Source organism: Schistocerca nitens, chromosome 3 (assembly GCF_023898315.1).
Source record: "Schistocerca nitens isolate TAMUIC-IGC-003100 chromosome 3, iqSchNite1.1, whole genome shotgun sequence".
NCBI lineage: Eukaryota > Metazoa > Arthropoda > Insecta > Orthoptera > Acrididae > Schistocerca > Schistocerca nitens.
In genome coordinates this window covers 742,434,346-742,461,421 of record NC_064616.1, presented here as the reverse complement: position 1 = coordinate 742,461,421, position 27,076 = coordinate 742,434,346, and the positions used below count along the sequence as shown (strand labels likewise).

The window sequence follows — 27,076 nt, the reverse complement described above, 5'->3', positions numbered from 1 at the left end:
GCACACTAAATCTTGACACTTCTCTGGGAATAGAGAAATACTTGGAAATTGGTTGACTTAAGGGTCAGCATGAATTGCTTCAATCCATTGCCAGGCTTCGATAGGAAACAATGGAATGCACCATGGCATTGTCTTAGGCATTTTGAATTCACTGTTGATTCCAGTGTGCTGCTTGTCGTGCAAGGAAGAGATGGGACTTGGTCCTGCCCCACTTCACCACTCCTTCCCCTCTGCTGCAGCTCATACGCCCTAGTGATCTTGTGCTTTTGTTCCCAGCATTGCTCATGAAGGGTGCATAGTTATAACATTCATATTGTATACTCCTTTGTTTCTTTTCTTGACCTTTGTTTCATTAAGTGCAAGGAAATTTATAATTCTGATGGTGCAAAAATAGTTTATTAGTGGCATTGGGAACGACAGAACATAGTTATTAGAACTGAATTGAGTGTGAATTCTCCAGCATTTCAAAGTTGTAATATTAGAGACCATATTTTGCAGAACTTTATCACGTGCATTATTGAAATGATGACTCTAAAATTATTTAGAGGTGAGTGATAATGTTCGTAAGTGCCTTTAGGAGGATGTTGTTGCCTTCAATGAGAGTGTACATCCAAGGAAGTAAGATAACAAAGATTTATTTCTTGGGTCAGTGATGGGATCTAAGAGAAGAGTTTCCTGATATGTTGAGGAATGAATGACTTCAACAGAACTGGAAATACATTGAAATAAATGTTGAAACATCGTTGATTTTGTGTGTGAGGGCTGTTCAGTAATGAATGATCACATTAAGAACACCACTTTAACCATCCTCCCCATCTTTAGAAGCGATGCACGTGTCCCAGCATTTCTGCCAGACTGCTAAGTCTCTCTCTCTCTCTCTCTCTCTCTCTCTCTCTCTCTCTCTCTCCCCCCCCCCAACTCCCCCCCCTAACTGCCCCCCCTCTTTGCCTACCCCTATCCCCACCCCCCCTCTAATTTGCTAACCGCACCCCCCCCCTCATTTTCTCCCTTATTGTGTGTTTGTGAAAATAACTTGATTTTAATTCATATTACAGGTGAAACAGGAGCTACTGCAGGAACCAGACCAAATATAAGAACAATAGCGCGTCGTCCATTATTTACACAAAATTCAGCTGCAGAAAATCTGGCTGATTCCATTGTAGAGTCAGCTCTGCAGCCATCATTGTCAGTAAATGGAAGCCAGTCTAATTTTTCAGAACAGATAGATGGAGTGCAGAATTCCACAACAGAAAGTAACTCATCATCTACCATACAAGCATTGGGAGCAGAGTTAATAGCACCATTGCATTCTGTTATTATACAAAATTCGAATCTTGGAGTATCTGGTGCATACCAACATCAATCATCAGATCAGAGTTTTGCTCAACATGATCAACTGTTTCGAAATTCAGGCAGTGTGGGAGAAAGTTCCTCACAATCAGAGACAGTGTCAGAAGATAGTGCACAGCCAAGTTCCCAGGCTTCTACCTCCACACCTACAAGAGAACAGAATTCTTCTGCCTCTGATCAATGCAGTAGTGTCACTTTAACTAATACTGCAAGAAATGAAGCAAGGGGCACTCATGAAGTTATGGAGATAGATGGACAACAGCAAAATAGAGCTGCCCAACAACATACTACAGGTCAACCTGATACAGGTGTGCCTGCACTCACACTAAACACTAATTCTGATTCATCTGCCTCCAATACACTTTCTTTGTCTCGTGAAGAAGTGACAGTCCCTGGGCTTAGTGTAACACATACTACATTAAGCTCTCGGTTTAGACGTTCACCTTCTGGGAACTTAGATTCTAACAACTTCTTAGCACCTAATGCGGACTCTGATTATGAGAGTAATGTAGCAGATGACGGAGATCCCCAGTCGTCTAGGGGCATGTTACCACTGCGAAGACGAACACAGAGTGGAAGGCGGGTTTATCTGCGAAGTGATATTGAGTCACAGTCCTCTTCAGATGAATCTCAAAGGAATCGACCCTGGTACCCTCAAGACGGACTGACCACAGTGCACAGGTACAAATACTTTACTGTTAACTGTAAAATGAAAATAGCTGCACATGTTTTAAACTTTTGCTGTTTATTTAACATGTTGATACATAAGTGTGTACTTAATTGGTTTAGGGAACACATCTGACTCAATTATGTAAGTGTTTCTCAAGTTTTAAGCCATTTTTGTAATATATGTGTCATTGAGGTTTTGTAATTCTTCTTCTGTCTTGAGTACATGCATGTATAGTTTTTTGGGGGAGAAGGGAGGGGGAGAACAAACTTCATATTGTTGTTGTTGTTTCATTGTTTTTGTCATGGTCCTAATTCCAGAGACTGGTTTGACGCAGTTCTTCACGTTAACCAATTCTGTAAAAGACCCTCCATCTCTGTATAGTTACTGCAACCTACACTTATTTAACCAGCTTACTATGGTCAAACTTCGGTTTCCCTCTAAAATTTTTACTGCCAATACTTCCCTCCATTACCAAATTGACTAATCCTTGAAATCTTAGGATATCTCTTACAATCATTGCTTCTTTTAGTCAGGTTGTGCCAAACAGTTCTTTTCTCCCAAGTTCCTCTTCATTTGCCATCTATTCTCCTCCTCCTCCTCCTCCTCCTTCTCCTCCTCCTCCTGCATGTGTTAGGTATTCACCTGTTACTCCCATCTGGATGACATTATTACTGTTTCCACCTTCTCCTTGTGCTTCCTAAAGATCATACTATCTCTCTACCATTCCACTCCCGAACAGCACGCAGGAAAAAAGAACACCTAAACCTTTCTGTTCGAGCTCTGATTTCTCTTATTTTATTTTTATGATCATTCCTACCTATGTAGGTTGGGCTCAACAAAATATTTTCGCATTCGGAAGAGAAAGTTGGTGACTGAAATTTCGTAAATAGATCTCGCCACGACGAAAAACGTCTTTGCTTTAATTACTTCCATCCCAACTCGCGTGTCATATCTGCAACACTGTCCCCCCTATTACGTGATAATACAAAACAAGGTGATGTCAAGCTGTAAGATATGGAAGAATCAGACTTTTTTTTCTGTATAGTTTTCTTAAAATCAGTGATATGTATTTCAGAACAGCTCCAGTGCCTTACCAAGAAGACTCATAGATGTCACTCTCACTTTTGCTTGTGCTGCAGCAACAGGATTCAGAAACGTTTGAATTCAAATGTCGCAAGTTGTAGAAGAGGGTGGGCAATGCCATGGACATTGCTCATGAGGACACTTTCGCAACTATACCTTTGTTTGTTGTATGTTGTCTGAAGCTGTCGCACACTGTTGTTCGCATCTGTCGCTTAACATAGGACATGGCCCAAGAATATGCATGCATCATGGGTAAATTAAGATCGCAACTGTCTTTAATTGAATATAATTATAAAGATTTAAGGAACTCCTGCAAATAAATTCTTTTAGTCATCTCACTTAACTGTTGAATTGTTCTTTTTCTTATAATGTGTCTACTATAAAATTTGTTTGTGTATTTTCCAATTATAAGGCGAGAATGGTTTAGATTATCATAAATTATTGTGCTTCACTGTACTGTTGGGGGAAGACCAGCATCTCTGTGATTTTGTTTACGCCATGAAAAGAAAGGCAATGTAAAAATGCAAAATGATAATTGTTTTGTGGTAAGTTATTGGTTTTTACATAAGTTCCATTTTGTGAGAGGTATTGGACATTATGCAGTGAATGGGTGTTACAATTGTTTAAACATGTATAACCATTATTTAAATTGCTTCTGCACGAAAATTAGTGGGAAAATACTAGCTCTTACCATAACAAGTACATTTGTTTGTTGTGTTTCATAGTCCAGAAACCAGTGTGACAGCTACAACTACTGCATCATCGTCAGCGGGTAGCAATGCAACATCGGCATCATCAGCACCAACAAGTACTACCAGTACAACATTAAGTACAGCATCATCATCATCATCAGTGCAGTCAACTAATTTATTTAGATTATCTGGTGCACATGGATCAGGATCACCACAAGCAAATGTGTCATCAGCAGCATCGACATCCTCAACAACAGCTGTTGTTCATACAGCCCCATCTGTCAGCCACCCGGTTGCTGGAACTTCAAGAGCTCCACAGTCTGTATCGGCTGCATCTGCTAGTACCAGTAATGCTGCTAGTTCTGGTTCTGGAACTCAGTCAACAGGAGGAAATCCATCTGATCTCCTTGAAGGTGTTGATCCTTCTTTTCTTGCTGCTCTTCCTGACGACATGCGAGAGGAAGTGATTGCTGAGCAGTTGAGGTACTTGGTTTGTCCAGTATTTCATAAATATCGGACCTTACAGGAATTTTCTTAATAAATTTTGTGTGTGTACAAAATCTTCAGGTTACAAAGAATACGGCAGAGGACACTGCAACAGACAAGGGACCTCATTGCATCAAATGTGTCTGAGGTAAATCCAGAATTCCTGGCAGCATTGCCTCCATCCATACAAGAAGAAGTCCTTGCACAGCATCACTTGGAACAGCAAAGACAAGCAGCAATTGCAAGTAATCCTAATGATCCCGTGAATGCTGCAGAGTTCTTCCAGAATCTTCCATCATCACTAAGGCAAACAGTAAGTGTACATTGCTTCATATTTCTGGAAAGTTGTGTAGAGAACACCAGTTGAAAGACCCACCACCAAACAATTGAATGCAAGACTGCTGTCATTTAACTGGGTTGTATACTTGTAAATAAATTTGTATTCAAAATTAAAACTTAGACATTTCAGTTAGACAGACTAAATTACATACTCTATTTTGAGAAAGAAGAAATGTACAAGATGGAATTTTACCAAATCAAATAGAAAAAAATGTGCTAGTGAGATGCAGCAGTTTTTTCTAACAAAGAAGGATGGTTGCTTTTTAACAGATCATTTATAAAATGGTGCTAATTTTTCGCTGTGCAGTGGAATATGTGCTGATTGAAACTTCTTGACACTTCAAAAGGTGTGCACCGAACATGTCAGAGACTCAGGAGGAGAACAAGAGCTATAACTTAATTCCCAGAAATTTTGCTCAGTGGAAGAGGGGTCAAAATAAATAAACACATCTCTCAGCCTATCCATAGACATTCGAGCATTTATGAAAAAAACGATGATCAAAGTTTGAGGTATTTCCCGTATAGTGTGCAGTCTGTGTGCCTTTTACTGTGTGATGCCCTCTGCAAAATGGTGGCACAGTCATTAGTGTTGTGGTTTCATAATTTGGTGACCCATGTTCAAAACCCATTTATTACTTTCATTTTTGTTTTTTATTTATATACCCATGTCTGTAGAAGATTACTACACTAATATTTGCCTATGTATACTGATATAATGTTGTCCTTATTTGTCTACTAATTGTGTGTCAGATGAAAGAATTTTTAAGAAATGTATGAGAAAATTATTTGAAGCTATTTTCAGTGAAATTCCTGTAGTGTATCTCGATTTATATTCAGTGGCCAGTTTTCAGGAAAGTGATCCATTATGCATGGTATGCTATGAAATTACTGCCAACACAGTCAATTTTCACCAATATTGATGGTGTTTCTTTCCAAAGTGAGTTTCATATGAAGAATGTCACTGGCAAACCACCCTCGCACAATACTTGTGGTGTTTAAAATCTCCGCGTCTCGAAATTTTCTATGATTGATATCGTCCAAGAGAAAACGCCAATCTTCCTGAAGCATAAACACATGAGACAGTATAAGAACTGACATTAGTAGGAGGGGAACTGACATTAGTGGGAGGGGAACTGACATTAGTAGGAGGGGAACTGACATTAGTAGGAGGGGAACTGACATTAGTAGGAGGGGAACTGACATTAGTAGGAGGGGAACTGACATTAGTAGGAGGGGAACTGACATTAGGAGAAAAAGACTTGAAATGAGAACAAAATATCAGAATATGAGAGTTTAAAAAGATAGTAGCCCCTCAATATACTGTACAGACATCTAATATAGTAATTTGTGGTACTTGTTCTGGAATACAGTAATAATTTTGCAGTTAATATAATACCCTGGTATCCTCTAATTTGACAAGAAACATTTGTGTAGTAATCTTCTATGGACGTGGGTAGATAAATGAAAGCCTTAAAAATGAAATACATAAAAACAATAGTCGGGTTTCAAACACGGGCTATAAATATGAGGCTGCAATGCTAACCACTGAGTCATCATTTTATCTGAGAGTATTGCATGGTAAAGGGCACATAAAGTACCTTGAAAACTTTGAATGTCATTTTTTCAGAAATGGTTGGATATCTATGATAAACTGAGGCACATGGTCCCTTATTTTGACTCCTCTTCCACTGAACAAAGTTCTTCGAAAACTGGGTGATGGCTTTCCCATGTTCTCCTCGTTAGTACAGGTAAACAGCTTTCATGTATCAGGAACTTCCAGTGATAAAATTATTTTTAAATGAAAATCGGAGCCTGAAGATAAGTTTTTATAAAAAAATATTATTTTATGTACCGAAGCTGATCTTGAAGGTATAGTATCCAATTTTTTAAAGTGCTACTGAGAATATTTGGAAAAACACATTCTTACAATGGAAGGACAACATGTTTTTCATGTAATATATGAAGTTGACATGTTCATTTCTGTTAAATATACTGAATAGTTTAATGAGAGATTTCTGTTATGCTAAAAAGATCACTGTTTTGTATTATCACATTTTGAATAGTGATGTATGGCATGAGAGAGTGACAGTATCGGATCTTCTACTGTCCAAGTGACTGGATAGAAAAGGTTCAGCATATATGATGAACTCAGATGGATGTGATGCATGCAGTCACTGAAGTTCTTAATACAGTAAGTGCATTTTGCTACATATGTCTGGGAAGTTCCATAGAGCACACCAATTGAAAAGCCCATCACTCTTAGATTTCTTACCGGTTGGTTCAGTGAGCATGCAAGTGTAATGGAGATCCTTCGTGAATTCAAATGAGAATCCCTCGAGGAAAGACTACATCCTTTTTGTGAAAGATTACTGAGAAAATTGAGAGAACTGGCATTTGTGGCTGACTGCAGAATGATTCTACTACTGCCAATGTACATTTTGTGTGTGTACTGCGAAGACAAGATAAAGAGAAGTTAGGGCTTATATGGAGGTATAAACAGGCACTTCCCCTTGGGTCCATTTGTGAATGAATGGAACATGAAAGAGAATGACTATTAGTGGTACAAGGTACTTTCTGCCGTGCGCTGTATGGTGGCTTCAGATTACATATGTATGTATGTATATTTGTAAGTCGTCGTACTTGTCGGTGGGCTTGTGTGTGATGTTACATTCAACTGTCTCTGCCCTTTGATCAACAACATGAGAATGACAGATATTGTCTGCTGTCTCAGATTGTAGCAGTGGATAGATGAGCACATTGCAAAAAATATGCTAATTATCTGCTAGCAAAATGTCAAAAAATAAACCATGCAGAATCATGGCAGGCAGACACACACACACACACACACACACACACACACACACACACACACACACACACACACAAAATTTGTTCAGAGGCTAAGATAGTACGAAAATTATGCTGCAGTGTGACATGTGCCATGTAGCATATTACAAGAAGAAGAAAAATCTGAAACAAACCAGAGATTTATCAATCAAAATTTGTTGTACATACATATATACATTAATCCTTGTTCCATAGGTCATAAATATGACATTTTGTAATGATGCGGAATGTGTCACTTTAACATAAGTTTTCTTTACACAAAATAATTCTTTTATTTATTTATTTTTTTATTTTTTTACAGTTACTACTTCATATCTAAGAATTCATCTATTGAGTAGAAGGAGCTGTCGTTCAGAAATTCTTTTAATTTGCTTTTAAATGTTGGTTGGCTATCTGTCACTTTTAATACTATTTGGTAAATGACCGAAGATTTCTGTGGCAACATAATTCACCACTTTCTGTGCCAAAGTGAGATTTAATCCAGAATAGTGAAGATCATCCTTTCTTTGGTGTTGTCGCTATGCACTTCACTGTTATTTTTTAAATGGGATGGGTTATTAATGACAAATTTTGTAAGTGAATATATGTATTGTGAAAGTACTGTGAATATCCCAAGTTCCTTAAATGAATGTCTGCAAGGTGATCTTGGGTAGGCTCCCGCTATTATTCTGATAACACGCTTTTGTGCAATGAATACTTTCTCTCTTAATGACGAATTGCCCCAAAATATGATGCTATATGAAAGCAGTGAATGAAAATAGGCATAGTAGGCTAATTTACTGATATGTTTATCACCAAAATTTGCAGTAACTCTTAATACCATAAGTAGCTGAACCTAACCGTTTCATCAGATCATCAATGTGTTTCTTCCAATTCAATTACCAATGCACACACCCAGAAATTTTCAGTATTCTGCCTTAGCAACAGACGTACATTCATAGTCTACATTTATCAATAGTGTTGTGCCATTTACTGTACAGAATTGTATAATCTGTGTTTTCTCAAAGTTTAGTGAAAGTCCATTTGCAGAGAACCACCTAATAATTTTCTGAAAGACATTATTTACAATTTTCTCAGCTGATTCGTGCTTGTTTGGTGTGATTACTATACTTGTATCATCAGCAAAAAGAATTAGCTTTGCATCTACATGAATACAGAGTGTCAAGTCGTTAATATATATTAAGAACAATAAGGGACCCAAGACTGAACCATATGAGACACCATTCTTGATACCTCCCCAGTTAGAGGACTCGGGTGGTTTTTGCGGACTATCTTTACTGTTAATTTCAACCTTCTGCATTCTTCCAGTTAATTATGTATTAAACCATTTGTGCACTGTCCCACTCATGCCACAATACTTAAGCCTGTCTAGAAGAATTTCATGATTCACACAATCAAAAGCATTTGAGAAATCACAAAATGTCCCAATTGGTGATGTTCGGTTATTCAATGCATTTAATATTTAATCAGTGAAAGCATATATTGCATTTTCTGTTGAAAAGCCTTTCTGAAAACCGAATTGACATTTTGTTAGTACTTTATTTAAAAAAAAAAAAAAAAAAAAGTGATGCTGCTCTTGAATACATTCCTTTTTCAAGAATTTTGGATAAAGCTGTCAGAAGTGAGATTGCGCAGTAGTTGTTAGCATCAGACCTATCCCCTTTTTTATGCAATGATTTAACAATAGCGTATTTCAGTCTGTCTGTAAAAAAATGCCCTGTTTCAGTGAGCTACGACATATGTGGCTGAGACTCCTACTTATTTGTTGGGAACAAGCTTTTAGTACTCTGTTGGAAATGCCATCAATTCCATGAGAACTTTTGCTTTTGAGTGAATTTATTATTTTCCTAATTTCCATAGGAGAGGTGGGTTGAATTTCAATTTTATCAAATCCCATATACTGCCTTGCATTTTCTAGTGAATAGCTGGATCCTATTTTCTCTACAAGACAATTATTATTAAAAATGTTTTCTACTTCTGACTTCTTGTTAACATACTTTTTATTGTGTTTGATAGAAATACAGCCATCCAGTGCTCTTGGTTGCCCAGTTTCCCTTTTAACAATAGTCCAAATTATTTTAATTTTATCATCAGATGTGTTAATCTCAGACATAATGCTCAAACTTCTGGACTTTTTAATAACTTTTCTTAATACAGTGCAGTAGTTTTTATAATGTTTCACTGTTTCGGGATCATTACTCCTCCTAGTTATAAGATACATTTCCCTTTTCTGTTTACAAGATATTTTTATCCCTTTAGTAAGCCATGGCTTTTTACATGGTTTCTTACAATTATATTTCGCTGTTTTCTTAGGGAAACTGTTTTCAAATATACTCACAAAGGTATCATGAAATAGGTTAAATTTTAAATTAGCATCAATGTTTCCTGTACACCTCATCCGCGTCTAACTGTTGCAAGCTTTCCTTAAAATTTTTGATTGTTAAATTGTTAATTGAACACACTATTTTGGAGGACTGTTTTGCATTGCTGTATGGAGCTATATCATACACTGTACCTAGCTGTGAATCATGATCAGACAGACCATTCTTAACAGGAAAAGTTTTTATTTGATTAAATTTATCTTGGTCTATGAAAACATTATCAATGAGTGAGTGTGTTGCTTTCCTGTACCACCTGAGTAGGAAAATCAATAACTGATGTCAAATTGAACGAACCAAGTAATACTTAAAGGTCAAGATTCCTATCAGACTTTTTCAGAAAATCTACATTGAAATCCCCACAAACAATCATTTGCTTTTCTTTGTTTGATAGATAGCACAACAAAGAGTCCAAATTTTTCAAAAATAGTTGAAAATTTCCGAATGGGGACCTGTACATGGCTTCAATTATAAAAGTGCCATTATTTAGTTTAAGCTCACATGCACATCCTTCTATATGTTGCTCTACACAAATTTTTTTTAGTTTCCAAATTTTTCACAATATGACAGATTTTAACATATATGGCAACTCCTCCTCTCTCCGTAGTGTCTCTGCTTACATGTGCCGAAAGCTTATATCCACCTACATTTACCATATGCTGTTCAGACAGGCATAGTACATCTATTCCACCGTCAGTTTCTAAATCTTCCAAACAAACAAGAAGCTCATCTGCTTTGTTTTTTAATCCCCTGATATTCTGATGCAATATATTAACATTATTTTTCACTTTGCTTTTAATAGGAATCTTGTGATATTTTCACATCTCTGGTACCTGCTGTCTGAACTTCTCATTAAGCTTAATTTCAATCAGTGTAGGATGACTGGACACTGATCTTAGTCTAAAAAAGTACTCCTATGAGTTTGTGCCCCCCCCCCCCCCTTTAAAGATTTTGCAATCATCCCAGCCAGTTTACTCTTCCCTTTCCTAGTGAGATGCAGGCCATGTCTTGTGAAGTCCCACCTACCGATACCATCAACAAGAACCAAACCTATGCCTGACAAAGTAGCCATCCGAAGCAGCTCATCTAGCTCCATATTGACCCTCCTGACAGAGCTGTTCAATTGGGGCCAATCATACCGCATGAAAGCAGGAACCAAGCCAACATTTGTTTGATCATGTGCTAAACTTATAGTACTTACACTTACAAAATATAATGAGATACAAAAAAATTTCCTCCACAGATTTTGACTGATATGGAGGAGTCTCAAATGTCTGTGTTGCCACCAGATCTAGCACAGGAAGCACAGACATTACGAAGGGAATGGGAAGCGAGGAACAGGCAATTGATGCAAGACAGATTTTTTAGCCATGTTAGTCACAATACCAGTGCACTGTCTTCAATGTTAAGGAATCCAGGTAAACAAGTGGTGTTTTACTATTTTTTGTTAAAAAATATATAAGAATTATATTGTATTTATTTCCATGGTCAGTAGAATTGTAGTAACACAAACAAAATGTAATTGTTCAGTGCAGAGTGATAAAACATCTTAAAAACTGCATGAGACTTTTGAAGTATTTGTAAATAAGTAGCTCCTCAAAATGATGATAATGTAGTGTGTTAGCGTTTCTGTTTTAATTAGATGATCATCCACTTATCTGTCTAACCATATTGTACTTTCTTTCCTTGTCCATGAATTTAAACAATTTGTTGATGATTTTTTAGTTCAGATTGTTTGTTTAGTTACATAAAAGAGAATATGTCATGATCCAAAACTTTGAGATCCAGCCACTTAGAAAAAATTTCAATCCCACATAACCAGCCATTTATACCATTATTTAAAATGTTACTGGCACGTGGGTGTTTGATTTATCTTAAAGGACAATAAACACTAAAAAGACAAATCTTCAAGGTTTAATTCTGTAAAAGATTACAAATTTTACAGTAATGGTGATGGAAAGTATAGCTTTTGTTCCTAAAAAAAAAAGTGCATGGTGACTTCCAGGGCAGTTTCACTTGTGTGGAAAAGTCTGAATCATTATGCTGTGCAGAATTGTTTATTGCTATTGGTGCAATATCAGAGATTTTCTTCCCTATGAAGACAAATAAATCAGAACTAAATTGTAATTACACAACAGTGTGTGTTGCAACTATATTAGTGGCAACAAATTGCAACATACTGCAGCTTACCTGAATATAAATCATCTTCAGTGTGTTTCCACTTGGATATTTCTCCTTCCAATCCAGAATCATAAAATTTTTTTCTTGAGCATCCAAAATGTCTTATTTACTCAACGAAGATTGCATGTTTGTAGCAGAATTACAGGAAATGGTAAAAACTGAGTGAATCTCAAGACAATGCAAGAGCACAGTGGCTCAGTAAGTTGTGACAGCAGCTCTTATGTTTCCTACTGCTTCTTTTGAAATAATTCTAGACATTGACAACAGAGGGCAGCACATGTCAAGGGACAGGTAACATGATGCCTGTACATTGTTCTCATAGGAAACTAGTCCAGTTCTCAAGTAATAAATGACTCTTGCATTGGAAACATCACAGCCAGAGATCTACTCTGGTGTGGTCCTTAGAATGCAGTACTCTGGCGCAAATTGTGTCTAGCCTTGGTTGCCAAAGCATTACAAAAACTTACTTGTTGTATGACACACCTGCAATGTAATCACAGATCATGACTGGCTTCATTTCCTCATAGATAACAGCTTCAGTCTATGGAAAAGAATTGTTGCACTCAATCTCGCATTACAAGAAGAAAAAATAGTAAGTTGAACAGGGTCATATCTCAGCAGTGCCTCAGCACTGGACAAGTGAACTTTCACATCTGTTTTTGATGTTGCATAAAACTTGAAGGAATAATGTTTGTATCATATTCATAGTAATGAGGAAAAAGGCTGCTTTTCATATTATCACCTAGTTTCTGAATTGGATTTATTTGTTTTTTATAGACGTGAAGGTGACTGAGATAGGCAAGTATAACCAGTCATGATACACAGTTAAGTTGTGATTTTGTTGGATATTTATATGAAATTTGTTAGCTATTTCTTTTGTGGTAATATGTGCATTAGTTGACAGTAATATCTAGTGAACAATCCTGTTACATTACCACAAGCCTTAACAATTTTTCATTCATTTTTTCTGTCTATTGTTGTGTAATTTTCCTAACTTCTGTAATATAATTGAAATGCATCAATAAGTAACTTTGAAAGTAATTTTGTTGTAACATTTTGTTTCTGCTTAAATCTACACTTTTGCTACTTTTAATTTTTGTTCGATTTATTGATGAAAAAGCATTCCTGATCTCATCAGGCAGGGTAAGCAGTTCAAGGTATTCCCTTCAGTCATCTGCTGCACAACAAAGAGCACAGTGGAATGCATGGAACACGGCAAGTACAGATTCCAGTGGCTCACAGGGATCAAATTATTCAAGGTACATAGATTTAAAGTGTGATTTCTTTACTTGTCACTCATTGTGAATAATTATGATGGAAGGCCGCACGGGATTAGCCGTGCGGTCTAAGGCGCTGCAGTCATGCACAATGTTTGATGTGATTGATTGTCCGTATATAATGCTGTGGAGATTTATTAGGTTCTCTTGCGCTGTGTGTGTGTGTGTGTGTGTGTGTGTGTGTGTGTGTGTGTGTGTGTGTGTGTGGGAGGGGGGGGGGGAGAGAGGTGGTCTCCATAGTAGTAATAGGCTGACTATTTTCGCATGAAATTAACAGACAGTGAATAATTTATCATCACACCCTATCTTGTGTTGAATGGGATTACTGCTTTCTCGAAAGTCTGTGTTGTGGTTAGGCTTTCCCTGTAAAAAATATAGCAGCAGTTTTATGGATTTTCAGTAACACAGCCACTATTTTATGTAATTAAGTCACAAGGCGCCATGTATTTAAAGCTTGACGATAGTTCAAGATTTAAAATGAAGTTGAGTATTTGTGCTGACCTACAGCTTTGTAAGAAATTGTTGTCTGGAAAAAATATATTAATAATTAAGCTGCTCAAAAAATCTCTCTGAGCACTTTCTTAACAATAGGAAATTGTTACATACAGTCACCTATGTAATGTAGTGAAAAGTAAACCACCATTTTCAGTGCAATTCAGTAGATCATGAATGAGACAGTGCAGCTGAAATGTCCTAGTAGATTTGTCAACATGCTTCAAAAGGTATTTTCAAGCTTACACTTGTTACGTAATGGCTAGAAGTGTAGTTGACACAGTAAGTTGGCTCCTAAATTTGCATACATTCCACCAGCATCATTCAAACATTCAGTTGCTATTGTAAGACAAAACATTGTAGGTCTGTCTCATAGTGATGATCCACAGTTGACACTACCAACTGAGGACTGGTACCTACAAATTATCTATTGAAGTCGTCCAAAAAAGAATGCCATTTTGGAGGCAAGTGACAGGGCTGTGTTGACCAGATAGTGCATTACTGTCTCTTATCTATGTCATCTAATTCACCTTCATTTATCCTTAACAAACGACAGTCATCCAGACATAGTGCTTATCACATTTGCGAGAACTATCTTGGCACACTCCCCAGCCAACCCACATTTACACCTCACGCCTCCTGTCCCAAGTCCCTGTCCATGTCCTCTATGCTTGATAATGTTAGGTACCCAATGGAAGTCAAATTATATTGTGCTTACGCACTGAAGGTTGTGGACCCATTGCCATTTGAGGCAAATCAATTATATGAATGCATGTCCAAAAGAACAAACACCAAGAATTCATATAGTTTTTAGTTTGATAAGGCTAATTCTTCCATTTCATACTCCAAAACTAACCTTCATATGTTTTCAGATATACTGATTGTACAAAATTGCATTTCAGGATGACATGTAATAAAGAACATATTTCATTTCTTCCCCATAAATTAATAATTGTTCAAAAAATGTTAATTAAAAATGTAAGAAGTCCAGCATTATAATGTGAGGAAACAGTCCTTTCCTGGAATTCTGTTTGTATTGGAGTTTTACTTTGCATTTACTTACTCTGAGTGAAGCAGATGCAATGCTTATATCACCAAAATAAAGTTCATTTATTGTGTCCTAGTCTATCACTAAGATGCTAAATTTGACAGTGTGCTTTCACTTCTATCAACTTAAATGAATAGATTGAATCTGTCTATAGCCAAAACAACAAACAACTTCTGTAATAGTATGAGTCAGCTGGAGAAGGCTTATTCATGAACACTCTTTTATGTACACCCAGATCATACCAACTGAAACTTAAGACAAGCAAAAGAGCGGTTAGTAAATTGCATATCCTGTTCAACTTTTCTGTTTCTTTCCTTCATTGCTGTGTGTCACTGTGGTCCTCAATTGGCAAACATCAGAGGCCCTCAGTGAAAAAGCATAAATTTTCTTCATAGCGAGTACCACAGTAATGAATTTATACTTTGTAAATGTCAATCTATCAAACTGACAAGAGCACAAATTTCAAGATACTGACATTTCAGTATGTACGGCATAATTTTCTATTGCAGAACTACAAAATAACTTGAGAATATCCTATAAGGCTGAAACTAGCTGTAAACAAATAAAATTAATACAAAAAAGTGGAAAATTACACAATCTTTTAATGAAATATCATTTTTACTTCAGCACCTACTTGATGAACTTCGAGATTTTAGAATACCATAAGGAAGTAGCAGCAAGAACTCCTTTGTTCAACATGAGAGAGCTGTGTATGTAATACACTGTGTTCAAAAAGTCTCTTCGCAGTGCCGTATGGCATCATCGGTAGTATCATTGGTGCGTGTCATTACGTGTTGACATGAACATTTAAGTTTAGTTCCTTTGTTCGTTTGTTTCATTTTTGTCACTGATAAAATGCTAACCATTGAAGAACATGTGTTTTTAGTGAAACAAGTGTCCAAAGCTGGCGGTAAATACACAGTTTCAGTTTGTCAAACATTTCAGTTTTCCCAGAGACAACACTCCCACATTGCGATACTGTGCGAGATTTGATTTCAAAAGTTTCAAAGTACGGGTTCAGTGACAGATGCATTGAGAAGTGGTCATCCTAGCATTTTCTCTGAGGATTAAACTACTCTATATTTCTGATAAAATGTCCACGAGTCTGAAGAAGTCGGCAAGAAAACTTGCCCAGGAAATCAGTGTTAGTGTCAGAATAGCCCCCACAGCTGTAAGGAAAAAATTAGAACTTTTCCCATACAAAGTGACAGTTGTGCTGATGTTTCTGGTGATTGCATAATTTCACAGGGACGTTCGCCTCCACGATCACCTGACCTACCACCACCTGACTTTTTCTTCTAGGGTGCAGCGAAAGCAACTGTGTATAAAAACTGTCCAAAATCCATCGATGAATTGAAAACTGCAATATCTACTTTCACTGCTTCTGTTACAGAAAAAATGTTACAGCTTGTGTTTGGAAACATAATTAGATGAATTGAATTGTGTATTCAACAACAGGGGGGACACTTTCAACGTTTAATGTGAAAATTTGTAAGTAAAAATGAATATTCAATAAATTAATAACTTGTATTTCACTGAGTTTTCGTTTCGGTATGTTCAGTGCGGCATATGGCACACGCAGCTAACAATCGTACAGCACTGCGAAGAGACTTTTTAAACATTCCGTACCTGTGTGAACAAACTGTACTGTGCAACATAAACCACATTAGTGAAAGGTGTCTGTCTAGTAGTAGTAGTAGTAGTAGTAGTAGTAGTAGTAGTAGTAGTAGCTAGTTCATAATGCTACTTGGAGAGAACAACACTTCCACAACAGTCAGTTTTAACAGTTGTGGCCTGAAGGAAAGGCTTCTTACTGCAGGCAGAAGACAGAAACACAAGGGTAGCTTTATTCATAGTTACAGCAAAAATAGTTGCTGCACACATGAACAAAACTCTGTTGTGTGGCCCACATTCAAAGCCTCTACAAAATTTATCAATTTGCAGTAATTTGTAACAGGATACTCAGTCACACAAAAGGTACACTGACAGGATAGATTTGAGAGTTCCTCACCTAATATCACGTTGGTTGATGAATAGCTGCTACATTAGACGCTGTTTCCCAAGTTTGCTTCATAAGTAACATAGCTGGTCTTCATGAAATATAAGAAACTATTTGAAACAGTTGTGAGAGCTGCATACCCAAGATTAATAAAGCAAACTCGTGTAACCATAGTTTTCCCTTGACTTAAGTCTTCAGTTCTTTTATTGACTTCCTGAGAAGATAGGGAAAATTGTTGTTCTTCTTATACATAAGAAGAATATCATCACTCTGCTACAGTTATACTATTGAAATTATTGAACTTGATTGACTTAGTTCGATTTCATTGAAGCATGCACTCATTTTTTGTGCAGATTAACTTTGTTATTCTTGGTGTTGTATATTGGATTGCTCGTCAGATACACAGTCAGAGAAAAACGGTGCTGGGTAAACTTTCTTACACAAAGTTAACAGTTATTTTCATACAGTCTTTTGATGCCGGTGTGAATAAATTTACATGTTAATTATTTCACTGCAGTAATTGCATTCCGTAATAGATTTAATGCATGTAGTGAATTCATAGTTATGCTGCTTCATATTGTGTCATCTTAATGTTACATGAAGAGTACAATTTAGCTGCCTGATCATACTAATCATATCATAGCAATATTTTAAAGAAACAGTTTCATGTATAACACTGTCTTCTGATTTGTCGTGTTATTTTATTTGTGAAGATGTTTGTCCCTAGCCTTTATATATTATGTACAAACACCAAATTTATATAAATTTGGTTGTGTGAAAAGGAGATTTGAGTCCAGAAAAATGTTAACAATTGCAGATAGTACCGAACTCTCAACACTCACGATAAAAAAAACTTAAAAATTGATCCCACCACTCCCAGCATTAGGAACAAGAGATTCCTTCTTTGGGAAGGAAGGAAGGAAGAATGTTTTACAGGAAAGTGCAGGTCTCTCAAAAATCAGTCTAAGAGTGACTCACTGGTTACTAGGAGAAAGCATGGCAAATATGAATGGGAAGTATCAGATTAAGAGGTCAGTACTGTGGAGAAGCAGCTACATAAGCAAACACTGTGCCTCCCTCACTGCAGACATAGGAGGGATGGATAGAATGAGAAATAAAGATGGATAGAATGAGAAATAAAGATGGATTTAAAAAAATAAGAAATGGAAACTGGAATTCGCAGTGGAATTCAAGAATAGTAAATAAAAGTGACAGAGAAAGGAAATCAGAAAAGAAACAGGAAAAAAGGGAGGGTTCAGTTATGGGAAGAGGGGCGTGAGGGAAAGTGCCCACTCCTGCATGGAGGACCTGGTGCTCCACTCTGTGTAACCTATTCCTTCTTACCTAACCTTAACAAATTAAGATTTATGTGAGACAGAGTCATGCAAATTACTAAAGAGTAAAAAGCTTGCCTTTAGAAAATGTAAATGAACAAACTGATAGCATAAGAGTTAAAAATTACAAAGCAAAAATAACTGGACAGGTGAAAACCCTGCAAAATTAAACCTTATTACATGAACATACAGGTAACGTGATAATATTATAGTCCTTACCCCCCCCCCCTCTCTCTCTCTCTCTCTCTCTCTCTCTCTCTCTCTCTATCTATCTATCTATCTATCTATCACTATCTCTTGTAATTTTTCTCTTCGCGTTGCCTTTCCTTTTTATTTGTTTATTATTATTAATAATAATTATTATTATAATTATTATTTTCATGACATTTTTTCTGTCTCTTTGTTTCTTCCCAACAAACTCTCGTACATTTACTGTGTTTCTTCTTCCCCTCTTCTGCCCACTTCTTTCCTGTTTTCTTCTCTTTGGGTGTTTGCTGAAATTTCTGTCTTCTGATTTTTTTGTTCTTCCCTGCCTGTCATGTCTTCCGTGGAGACGTCAAGTTTCATAACATCTTCAATGTTTTTCTTTAAACAGTGGGTTTTCACTATATTAGTTGTCACTATATTAAGCTTTTTCTTGGTCAGGTCATTTTCATTGATCTTATGTAGGTGTCCGTAGAACTTCACCCTTCTTTTCCTGATGTTGCTTGCAGTTGTCCCAGTCTCTTTGTATAGTGCCAGTGTCATCGTAACTGCCGTTTGCTTCAAATCTGCTGTACAGCGAGCTACGTAAATTTAAGTATTAACTGTGTTTTTTCTTACTTGTCACTTCTTTTTCCATGTGGTTTTGCTTTTAGGAAGCTTTGATTTTCAAGCACTAGTAATAGTGTTGCATAGATTTCATGTTTGTTTTGAATACAGTCCAGAGACGGGTAGTGCTTACTTTCATTGTTTCCAACAAGAAGTGTCTAGTAACCACAGTTTAGTCAGCTATTAGCTGCCTTTAGTGAATTAGCAGTCTAGTTATAAGTTGATTAACTCTCTACAGTAAATTGATTTCTTAGGATGGGTAGGACGTGGGACTGCTGTGTACAGACACAGGAGGAACTGGCCACTGTTCGCGAACAGCTGAATGTACTGATGGCCATGGTCATCTGTCATCAGGCTCCTGCCTTGGAGTGTAGTGGCAGTGGGGAGTCTGGTGCATCGCATGGTGCACCCCAGGTGTTACATGCTTGACCCACGGTGCGTGCTGTCGAAACATCTTCACGAGTACCGGGCGCGGTTGGGCCACCCTCTCCCCAAGGGGAGTGGCGGGTTCAGTGGCATTTGCGTTGCACGAGGTGGAGGGTCAATGTGGAGGCTGGCTATGTGGCATCACCCGCTCTACCTGTGAGTGGACACGTGGCCGCTCCTTCAGCAAGGTCCAAGCAGGCACAAGGGGGGAGGGGTTTATTAGTAATTGGGAGCTCCAATGTTAGGTGGGTGATGGAGCCCTTTAGGGAAATAGCGGAAAGGTGGGGGAAGGAGGCCAGTGTTCACTCTGTCTGCTTGCTGGGTGGTCTGATCTGAGATGTGGAGGAGACACTGCCGGCGGTGATAGGGAGCAGTGGGTGCACCCGACTGCAAATTGTTGCTCATGTCTGCACCAATGACTCCTGCCGTCTGGGTTCGAGGTCATCCTCAATTCATACGGGCGGTTGGCAGAGTTGGTGAAGGTGGAAAGCCTCACTGGCAGGGTGGAATCTTAACTATTTGTAGTATCGTTCCCAGAACTTGATCACGGTCCTCTGGTTTAAGCCTTCCACTCGGCTCCAAACCAGAGGCTCAGACGATTCTGCAGAGATCTGGGGTGCAAATTTCTTGACCTCCGCTATTGGGTGGAGAAATGTGGGGTCCTCCTGAATAGGTCAGGTATGCACTACACGCAGGAAGCGGCTACAAGGGTAGCGGAGTACGTGTGGAGTGCACATGTGGGTTTTTTAGGTTCGAGAATTCCCTCCCTAGGCCCGACAAGATGCCTCCTGAGTCCTGAGATGCGACAAGGTAGCAGTAGGCAAACAATATTAATGTGGAATTAGTAAACTGCAGGAGCACATATAGAAAGGTCCCAGAACTGCTCTCATTAATAAATGGTCACAATGCCCACATGGTACTAGGGATGGAAAGTTGGCTGAAACCACATGTAAACAGTAATGAAATTCTAAACTCAGATTGTAATGTATACCGCAGAGATAAGCTGGACAGTGAAGAGGGAGGCATGTTTATAGCAATAAAAAGTGCAATAGTATCGAAGGAAATTGACGGAGATCCGAAATGTGAAATAATTTGGGTGAAGGTCATGGTAAAGCAGGCTCAAACATGGTAATTAGATGTCTCTATAGCCCCCTGGCTCAGCTGCTGTTGTGGCAGAGCACCTGAAGAAAAATTTGGAAAATATTTAGAGTAGATTACCCAACCATCTTATAGTTCTGGGTGGAGATTTTAATTTACCAGATATAGACTGGGAGACTCGAATGTTTATAACGGGTGGCAGGGACAAAGATTCCAGTGAAATTTTTTTAAGTGCATTATCTGAAAACTACCTTGAGCAGTTAAAAAGAGATCCGACTCATGGCAATAACATATTAGACCTTCTGGCGACTAACAGACCCAAACTATTTGAAACAGTTAACACAGAACAGGGAATCAGCTATAATAAAGCGGTTACTGCATCGATGATTTCAGCTGTAAATAGAAATATTAAAAAAGGTAGGAAGATTTTTGTTTAGCAATAGTGACAAAAATCAGATTTCAGAGTATTTGATTGTTCAACACACAAGTTTTATCTCAAGCACAGATGGTGTTGAGGATCAGTGGACAAAGTTCAAAACCATTGTACAATATGCGTTAGATGAGTGTGTGCCAAGCAAGATCGTAAGAGATGGAAAAGAGCCACCATGGTACAACAACAGAGTTAGAAACCTGCTACGGAAGCAAAGGGAACTTCACAACAAACATAAACATAGCCAAAGCCTTGCAGACAAACAAAAATTACACAAAGCAGAATGTAGAGTGAGGAGGGCTATGCGAGAGGTGTTCAATGAATTCAAAAGTAAAGTTCTATGTGCTGACTTGGCAGAGGATCCTAAGAGGTTTTGGTCTTATGTCAAAGCGGTAGGTGGATCAAATCAAAATGTCCAGACACTCTGTGACCAAATTTGTACTGAAACAGAGGATGACAGACTAAAGGCTGAAATACTAAATGTCTTTTTCCAAAGCTGTTTCACAGAGGAGGACTGCACTGTAGTTCCTTCTCTAGATTGTCGCACAGATGACAAAATGGTAGATATCGAAATAAATGACACAGGAAAAGAAAAATGATTAAAATCACTCAAAAGAGGAAAGGCCACTGGACCTGATGGGCTACCAGTTCGATTTTACACAGAGTACGTGAAGGAACTTGTCCCCCTTCTTGCAGCAGTGTACCGTAGGTCTCTAGAAAAGTGTAGCATTCCAAAGGATTGGAAAAGGGCACAGGTCATTCCTGTTTTCAAGGAGGGACGTCAAACAGATCTGCAGAACTATAGAACTATATCTCTAACGTTGATCAGTTGTAGAATTTTGGAACACGTATTATGTTAGAGTTTAATGACTTTTCTGGAGACTAGAAATCTACTCTGTAGGAATCAGCATGGGTTTCGAAAAAGATGATCGTGTGAAACCCAGCTCACGCTATTTGTCCACGAGACTCAAGAGGGCCATAGACAAGGGTTCCCAGGTAGATGCCATGTTTCTTGACTTCTGCAAGGCTTTTGATACAGTTCCCCACAGTTGTTTAATGAACAAGGTAAGAGCATGTGGACTATCAGACCAATTGTGTGATTGGATTGAAGAGTTCCTAGATAACAGAACACAGCGTGTCATTCTCAATGGAGAGAAGTCTTCTGAAGTAAGAGTGATTTCGGGTGTGCTGCAGGGGAGTGTTGTAGGACCGTTGCTATTCACAATATATGTAAATGACCTTGTGGATAACATCGGAAGTTCGCTGAGGCTTTTTGCGGATGATGCTGTAGTATATCGAGAAATTGTAACAATGGAAAATTGTACTGAAATGTAAGAGGATCTGCAACAAATTGACAAATGGTGCAGGGAATGGCAATTGAATCTCAATGTAGACAACTGTAATGTGCTGTGAATACATAGAAAGAAAGATCCTTTATGATTTAGCTACAATATTGCAGGTCAGCAAGTGGAAGCAGTTAATTCCATAAATTATCTGGGAGTAGGCATTAGGAGTGATGTAAAATGGAATGATCATATAAAGTTGATCGTCAATAAAGCAGATGCCAGACTGAGATTCATTGGAACAATCCTAAGGAAATGCAGTCCGAAAACAAAGGAAGTAGGTTACAGTACACTTGTTAGCTCACTGCTTGACTGCTGCTCACCGGGGTGGGATCTGAACCAGATAGGGTTGATAGAAGAGATAGAGAAGATCCAACGGAGAGCAGCGTGCTTCGTTACAGGATCATTTAGTAATTGCGAAAGCATTACGGAGATGATAGATAAACTCCAGTGGAAGACTCTGCAAGAGAGACGCTCAGTAGCTCGGTACGGGCTTTTGTTGAAGATTCAAGAATATACCTTCACCAAGGAGTCAAGCAGTATATTGCTCCCTCGTACGTGTATCTCGCAAAGAGACCACGAGGATAAAGTCAGAGAAATTAGAGCCCACACAGAGGCATACAGACAATCTTTCTTTCCACCTACAATAAGAGACTGGAATAGAAGAGAGAACTGAGAGAGGCACTCAAGGTACCCTCCGCCACATACCGTCTGGTGGATTGTGGAGTATGGATGTAGATGTAGATGTAGATAGTTCTTTTGTCAGTCTCTTTATTCAGATTCCCTGTTTCTGAACCTGTCCGTGGATCTTTCTCAGTGTTTCCCTGTCTTGTTTTTCCATCTTCTTGATTTTCATTATTGCCTTGATTACTATTGTCTCTGAGGCATACATGGCCTTTGGTAAAATTATTGTACTGTTGCTATTGTTGTTGTCTTCAGTCCAAAGACTGGTTTGATGTAGGCTGCACTCCATACAAATTCTTTCCGAAAGGGCTTCCTGACACTTAAATCTATACTCAGCGTTAAGAAATTTATGTTCTTCTGAAATGCTTTTCTTGCCATTGCCAGTCTACATTTTATATACTACCTACTTCGACCATCATCAGTTATTTTTCTTCCCAAATAACAAAACTCCTTTGCTACTTTAAGTGTCTCATTTCCTAATCTAACTCCCTTAGCAGCACCTCATTTAATCTGACTACTTTCCATTCTCCTGACTTTGCTTTTGGTTATGTTCATCTTAAATCTCCCTTTCAAGATTCTGTGTATTCCATTCAACTGCTCTTCCAAGTCCTTCTCTGTCTCTAACAAAATTGCAATGTCATCGGCAAAACTCAAAGTTTTTATTTCTTCTCTGTGGACTTACCACCAAATTTTTCTTTTGTTTCCCTTACTGCTTGCTCCATATACAGATTGAATAACATTGTGGATAGACTGCAACCTATCTCACCTTTGATACCCCTCGACTCTTAAAACTAACATTTGGTTACTGTACAAATTGTAAATAGCTTTTCACTCCCTATATTTTGACCCTGTCACCTTTAGAATTAGAAGGAGAATATTCCAGTCAGCATTGTCAAACGCTTTCTCCAGGTCTGCAAATGCTATGAAAGTACGGTTGCCTTTCCTTAACATATCTTCTGTGAGAAGTCATAGGGTCAGTATTGCTCCGACCTGTGGCAGGGACACCCATGAGGGTGACTGCCTCCTCTCGCGACTGCCCCATCTACAAAGATGAGAAAAGTATACAGGAAATTTGAGTGAAAGAGAAGGTGTCGACCTCAGCTGCTCGCAAGTTATTCAATAGCAGAAAGCACACTGTGCTTCCGGAAGGAAAATACAGTACCCTTCTCGCCTCTCCTCGGCCTACCAGGGAGGTAGCTACACAGACATGCGATCTAACATTTAGTGGTTCGGTCGTCAGATCGGCCAGTGCTAAGATCGCCCGATCGTCTCCTCTTCCTCTTACCAACCCTAAGGCTCAATCTTCAGCATCTGCTACTGCTCAGGCGAGGACCTCTAAATCAGATGCTCGGACCTTCAAAAAAGAACCGACACGTGAAGATTTCTTGCGTACCCGAACTTCACAGCCATCAACTGTTCTTTCGACAAAATGTAATTCTTCAAAGAACGCTCATAGTAAAAAGAGTTCTCATAGTAAAAAGAGTTCTCCATCTCCGCTGAGGCGCATTTCTTCTCCTGCGCCAGCCAGTGGTTGTCGCCCCCGGCCATCTTTAGTTTCACCAGGCCGCACCGCTGGTAGCTAATCATCTGGCCTTTCACCGGCGGAGGAAGCTGCCCTCCTGACCAGTTGAGGAAGGTGACAGACGCAACTGTTGAGTTGATGGACCATGACTCGCCACCAATCAATTGCAACAGCAGTGCTCCCTCAAAGCCAGGCCCTCGGCGGCCATCGAAGTGACCCTTTCTTTCTTTCTTTTTTTCTTTCTTTCTTTCTCCCCCCCCCCCCCCCCCCCCCAATAATGGTTCTTCTGCAATGGAATATTCGCGGCATTTGGTCCAACCGAGAGGAACTAAAATTGCTCCTTCAAGTGCACTGCCCGCTTGTCTCCAAGAAACGAAGTTACGCCCATGTGATCGTATTGACCTGGCACACTATACCTCCGTGCATTTGGACTACCCCCTGTGGCAGGTATTCTGGCTCATGTTGCTTGTCTGGGATTATGTCTACTATGATCCAATCACTTTGCACACAGATCTGCAGGCAGTTGCCATCTGAATTACTCTCCCCACTTTCACATTCTCCATTTGTACTGTTTAGACTCCATCATCGTCTGCCTTTGCTAGGGCAGACATGATACAACTGACTGCTCAGCTTCCTACACCATTTTTGTTGATTGGAGACTTTAATGCCCACCATCCCCTTTGGAGCTCTCCAGCATCCTGCCCGAGAGGCTCCCTCTTGCCAGACCTTTTCAACCACCTCAATCTAGTCTGCTTAAATACCGGTGCACCTACCTTCCTTTCGGACACAACGCATACCTATTTCCACTTGGACCTCTCATTATCCACTATCCAACTTGGACGTTGGTTCGAGTGGTGTGCTTTGTCTGACACGTATTCGAGCGACCATTTCCCCTGTGTAATCCATCTCCTGCATCACACCCCTTCTCCACATCCCACTAGCTGGAACATCTCCAAAGCCGACTGGGGACTTTTCACCTCCCTAGAGACCTTCCAGGATCCAGCTGCGATTGTCAGGTCGCATACCTCATGATGGACATTATTTTCACTGCTGCTGAATACTCCATCCCTAGTACTTCCTCCTCTTCCCATTGAGTCCCAGTCACCTGGTGGACTACGGTATGCAGCGACGCTATTCGTGCTCAGCGACATGCTTTACGCACCATCCAACGCCACCCTACGATGGCAAACACTATCAGTTACAAACGACTCCATCCACAATGTCGTCGTGTTATCAAAGAAAGAAAAAAGGCTTCCTGGGTGGCTTTCACTAGCTCATTCAACAGTTTCACTCCTCCTTCGGTTGGCACCAAGGTCCACTCGACGATTCTTTTTGCCATAGCTATCAACCCAATAATGGATGTTTCAGGCTCCCTTTTCATTGCTGATTTTACGATCTATTGCAGCGCTCGGAGAACATGTCTCCTGGAGCGCTGTCTTCAGCGTTGTCTAGACCATCTATATTCCTGGAGTGTCGCTAATGGTTTCCATTTTTCTGGTGAGAAAACAGTCTGTATGAACTTCTGGCATTACAAACAGTTTCTTCCACCATCCTTACATCTCGGTCCCGTTGCTCTACCATTCAGGGAGACAACAAAATTTTTAGGTCTTACGTTTCACAGGAAACTTTGCTGGTCTCCACATTTGTCTTACTTGGCTGCTCGTTTTACCCATTTCGTAAATGTCCTCCATGTTCTCAGTGGTACGTCATGGGGAGCAAATCGAATGGTCCTGCTTCGCTTATATTGGTCCATTGTCCAATCAAAGCTGGATTATGGGAGCTTTGTGTAATCTTCTGCCCGGTCGTCTATCTTACACAGTCTAAACTCTATCCACCATCAGGGGTTACGTCTGGTGACTGGAGCATTCTACACCAGCCCTGTTGAGAGTCTGTATGCCGAAGCTGCTGAATTACTGCTAAACTACCGGCGCGATATGTTGCTTTGTCGGTACGCCTGCCGACTGATGTCAATGCCCACCGACCCGTCATATTTCTCCTTCTTTGATGACTCTCTCGACCACCAATACGGGCTGTATGAGTCTGCCCTGTTACCTCCTGGAGTTCGCTTTCGTCGCCTGCTTCAGCAACTTGATTTTACCTTCCCTACTACTTTTCGAGTGGTTGAGCACCCGACGCCACCTTGGCTCCAGGCTCAGGTTTGCGTTCACATTGAACTCAGCTCACTCCCAAAGGAGAGGACCGCAGATTCGATATACCGCTCGAGGTTTGTCGAACTTCGTTCAAAGCTCACTAATGACGTCTTTATTACACAGATGGCTCCAAGACTACTGCTGGTGACGGATGTGCCTTTGTCGTTCGGGTGATACCTTTCAATACTGGCTCCTTGACTAGTGTTCAAGCTTTACAGCTGAGCTTTTTGCTCTCTATCAGGCTGTTCAGTATATCCGTTGCCATCATCATTATTCTCCCTATACCATCTGCTCCGAGATGGGACCGTGGAATTCGTTGCACGAGAGGGTGGTCCACATTGTGGCATGAGGCTTGGTCCTCTCTTTATGAAAATAAGCTTAGGGCCATCAAACCGATCCCGACAGCTTGGACAACCTCCTCACGCCCCTCCCGGTGA

At 39.3% G+C, this 27,076-nt stretch overlaps 1 protein-coding gene across 1 annotated transcript in view; it reads left to right on the top strand.

The window, feature by feature from the left end:
* LOC126248719 (E3 ubiquitin-protein ligase HUWE1-like) overlaps nucleotides 1–27,076 on the top strand; it is a 454,581-nt gene that overhangs the window by 371,024 nt on the left and 56,481 nt on the right. The window contains exons 42-46 of the mRNA XM_049950025.1: nucleotides 1,056–2,031; nucleotides 3,829–4,278; nucleotides 4,363–4,594; nucleotides 11,089–11,263; nucleotides 13,165–13,285. Of these exons, the coding sequence (XP_049805982.1) occupies nucleotides 1,056–2,031; nucleotides 3,829–4,278; nucleotides 4,363–4,594; nucleotides 11,089–11,263; nucleotides 13,165–13,285 (1,954 nt within the window). The remainder of the gene's footprint in view (nucleotides 1–1,055; nucleotides 2,032–3,828; nucleotides 4,279–4,362; nucleotides 4,595–11,088; nucleotides 11,264–13,164; nucleotides 13,286–27,076) is intronic.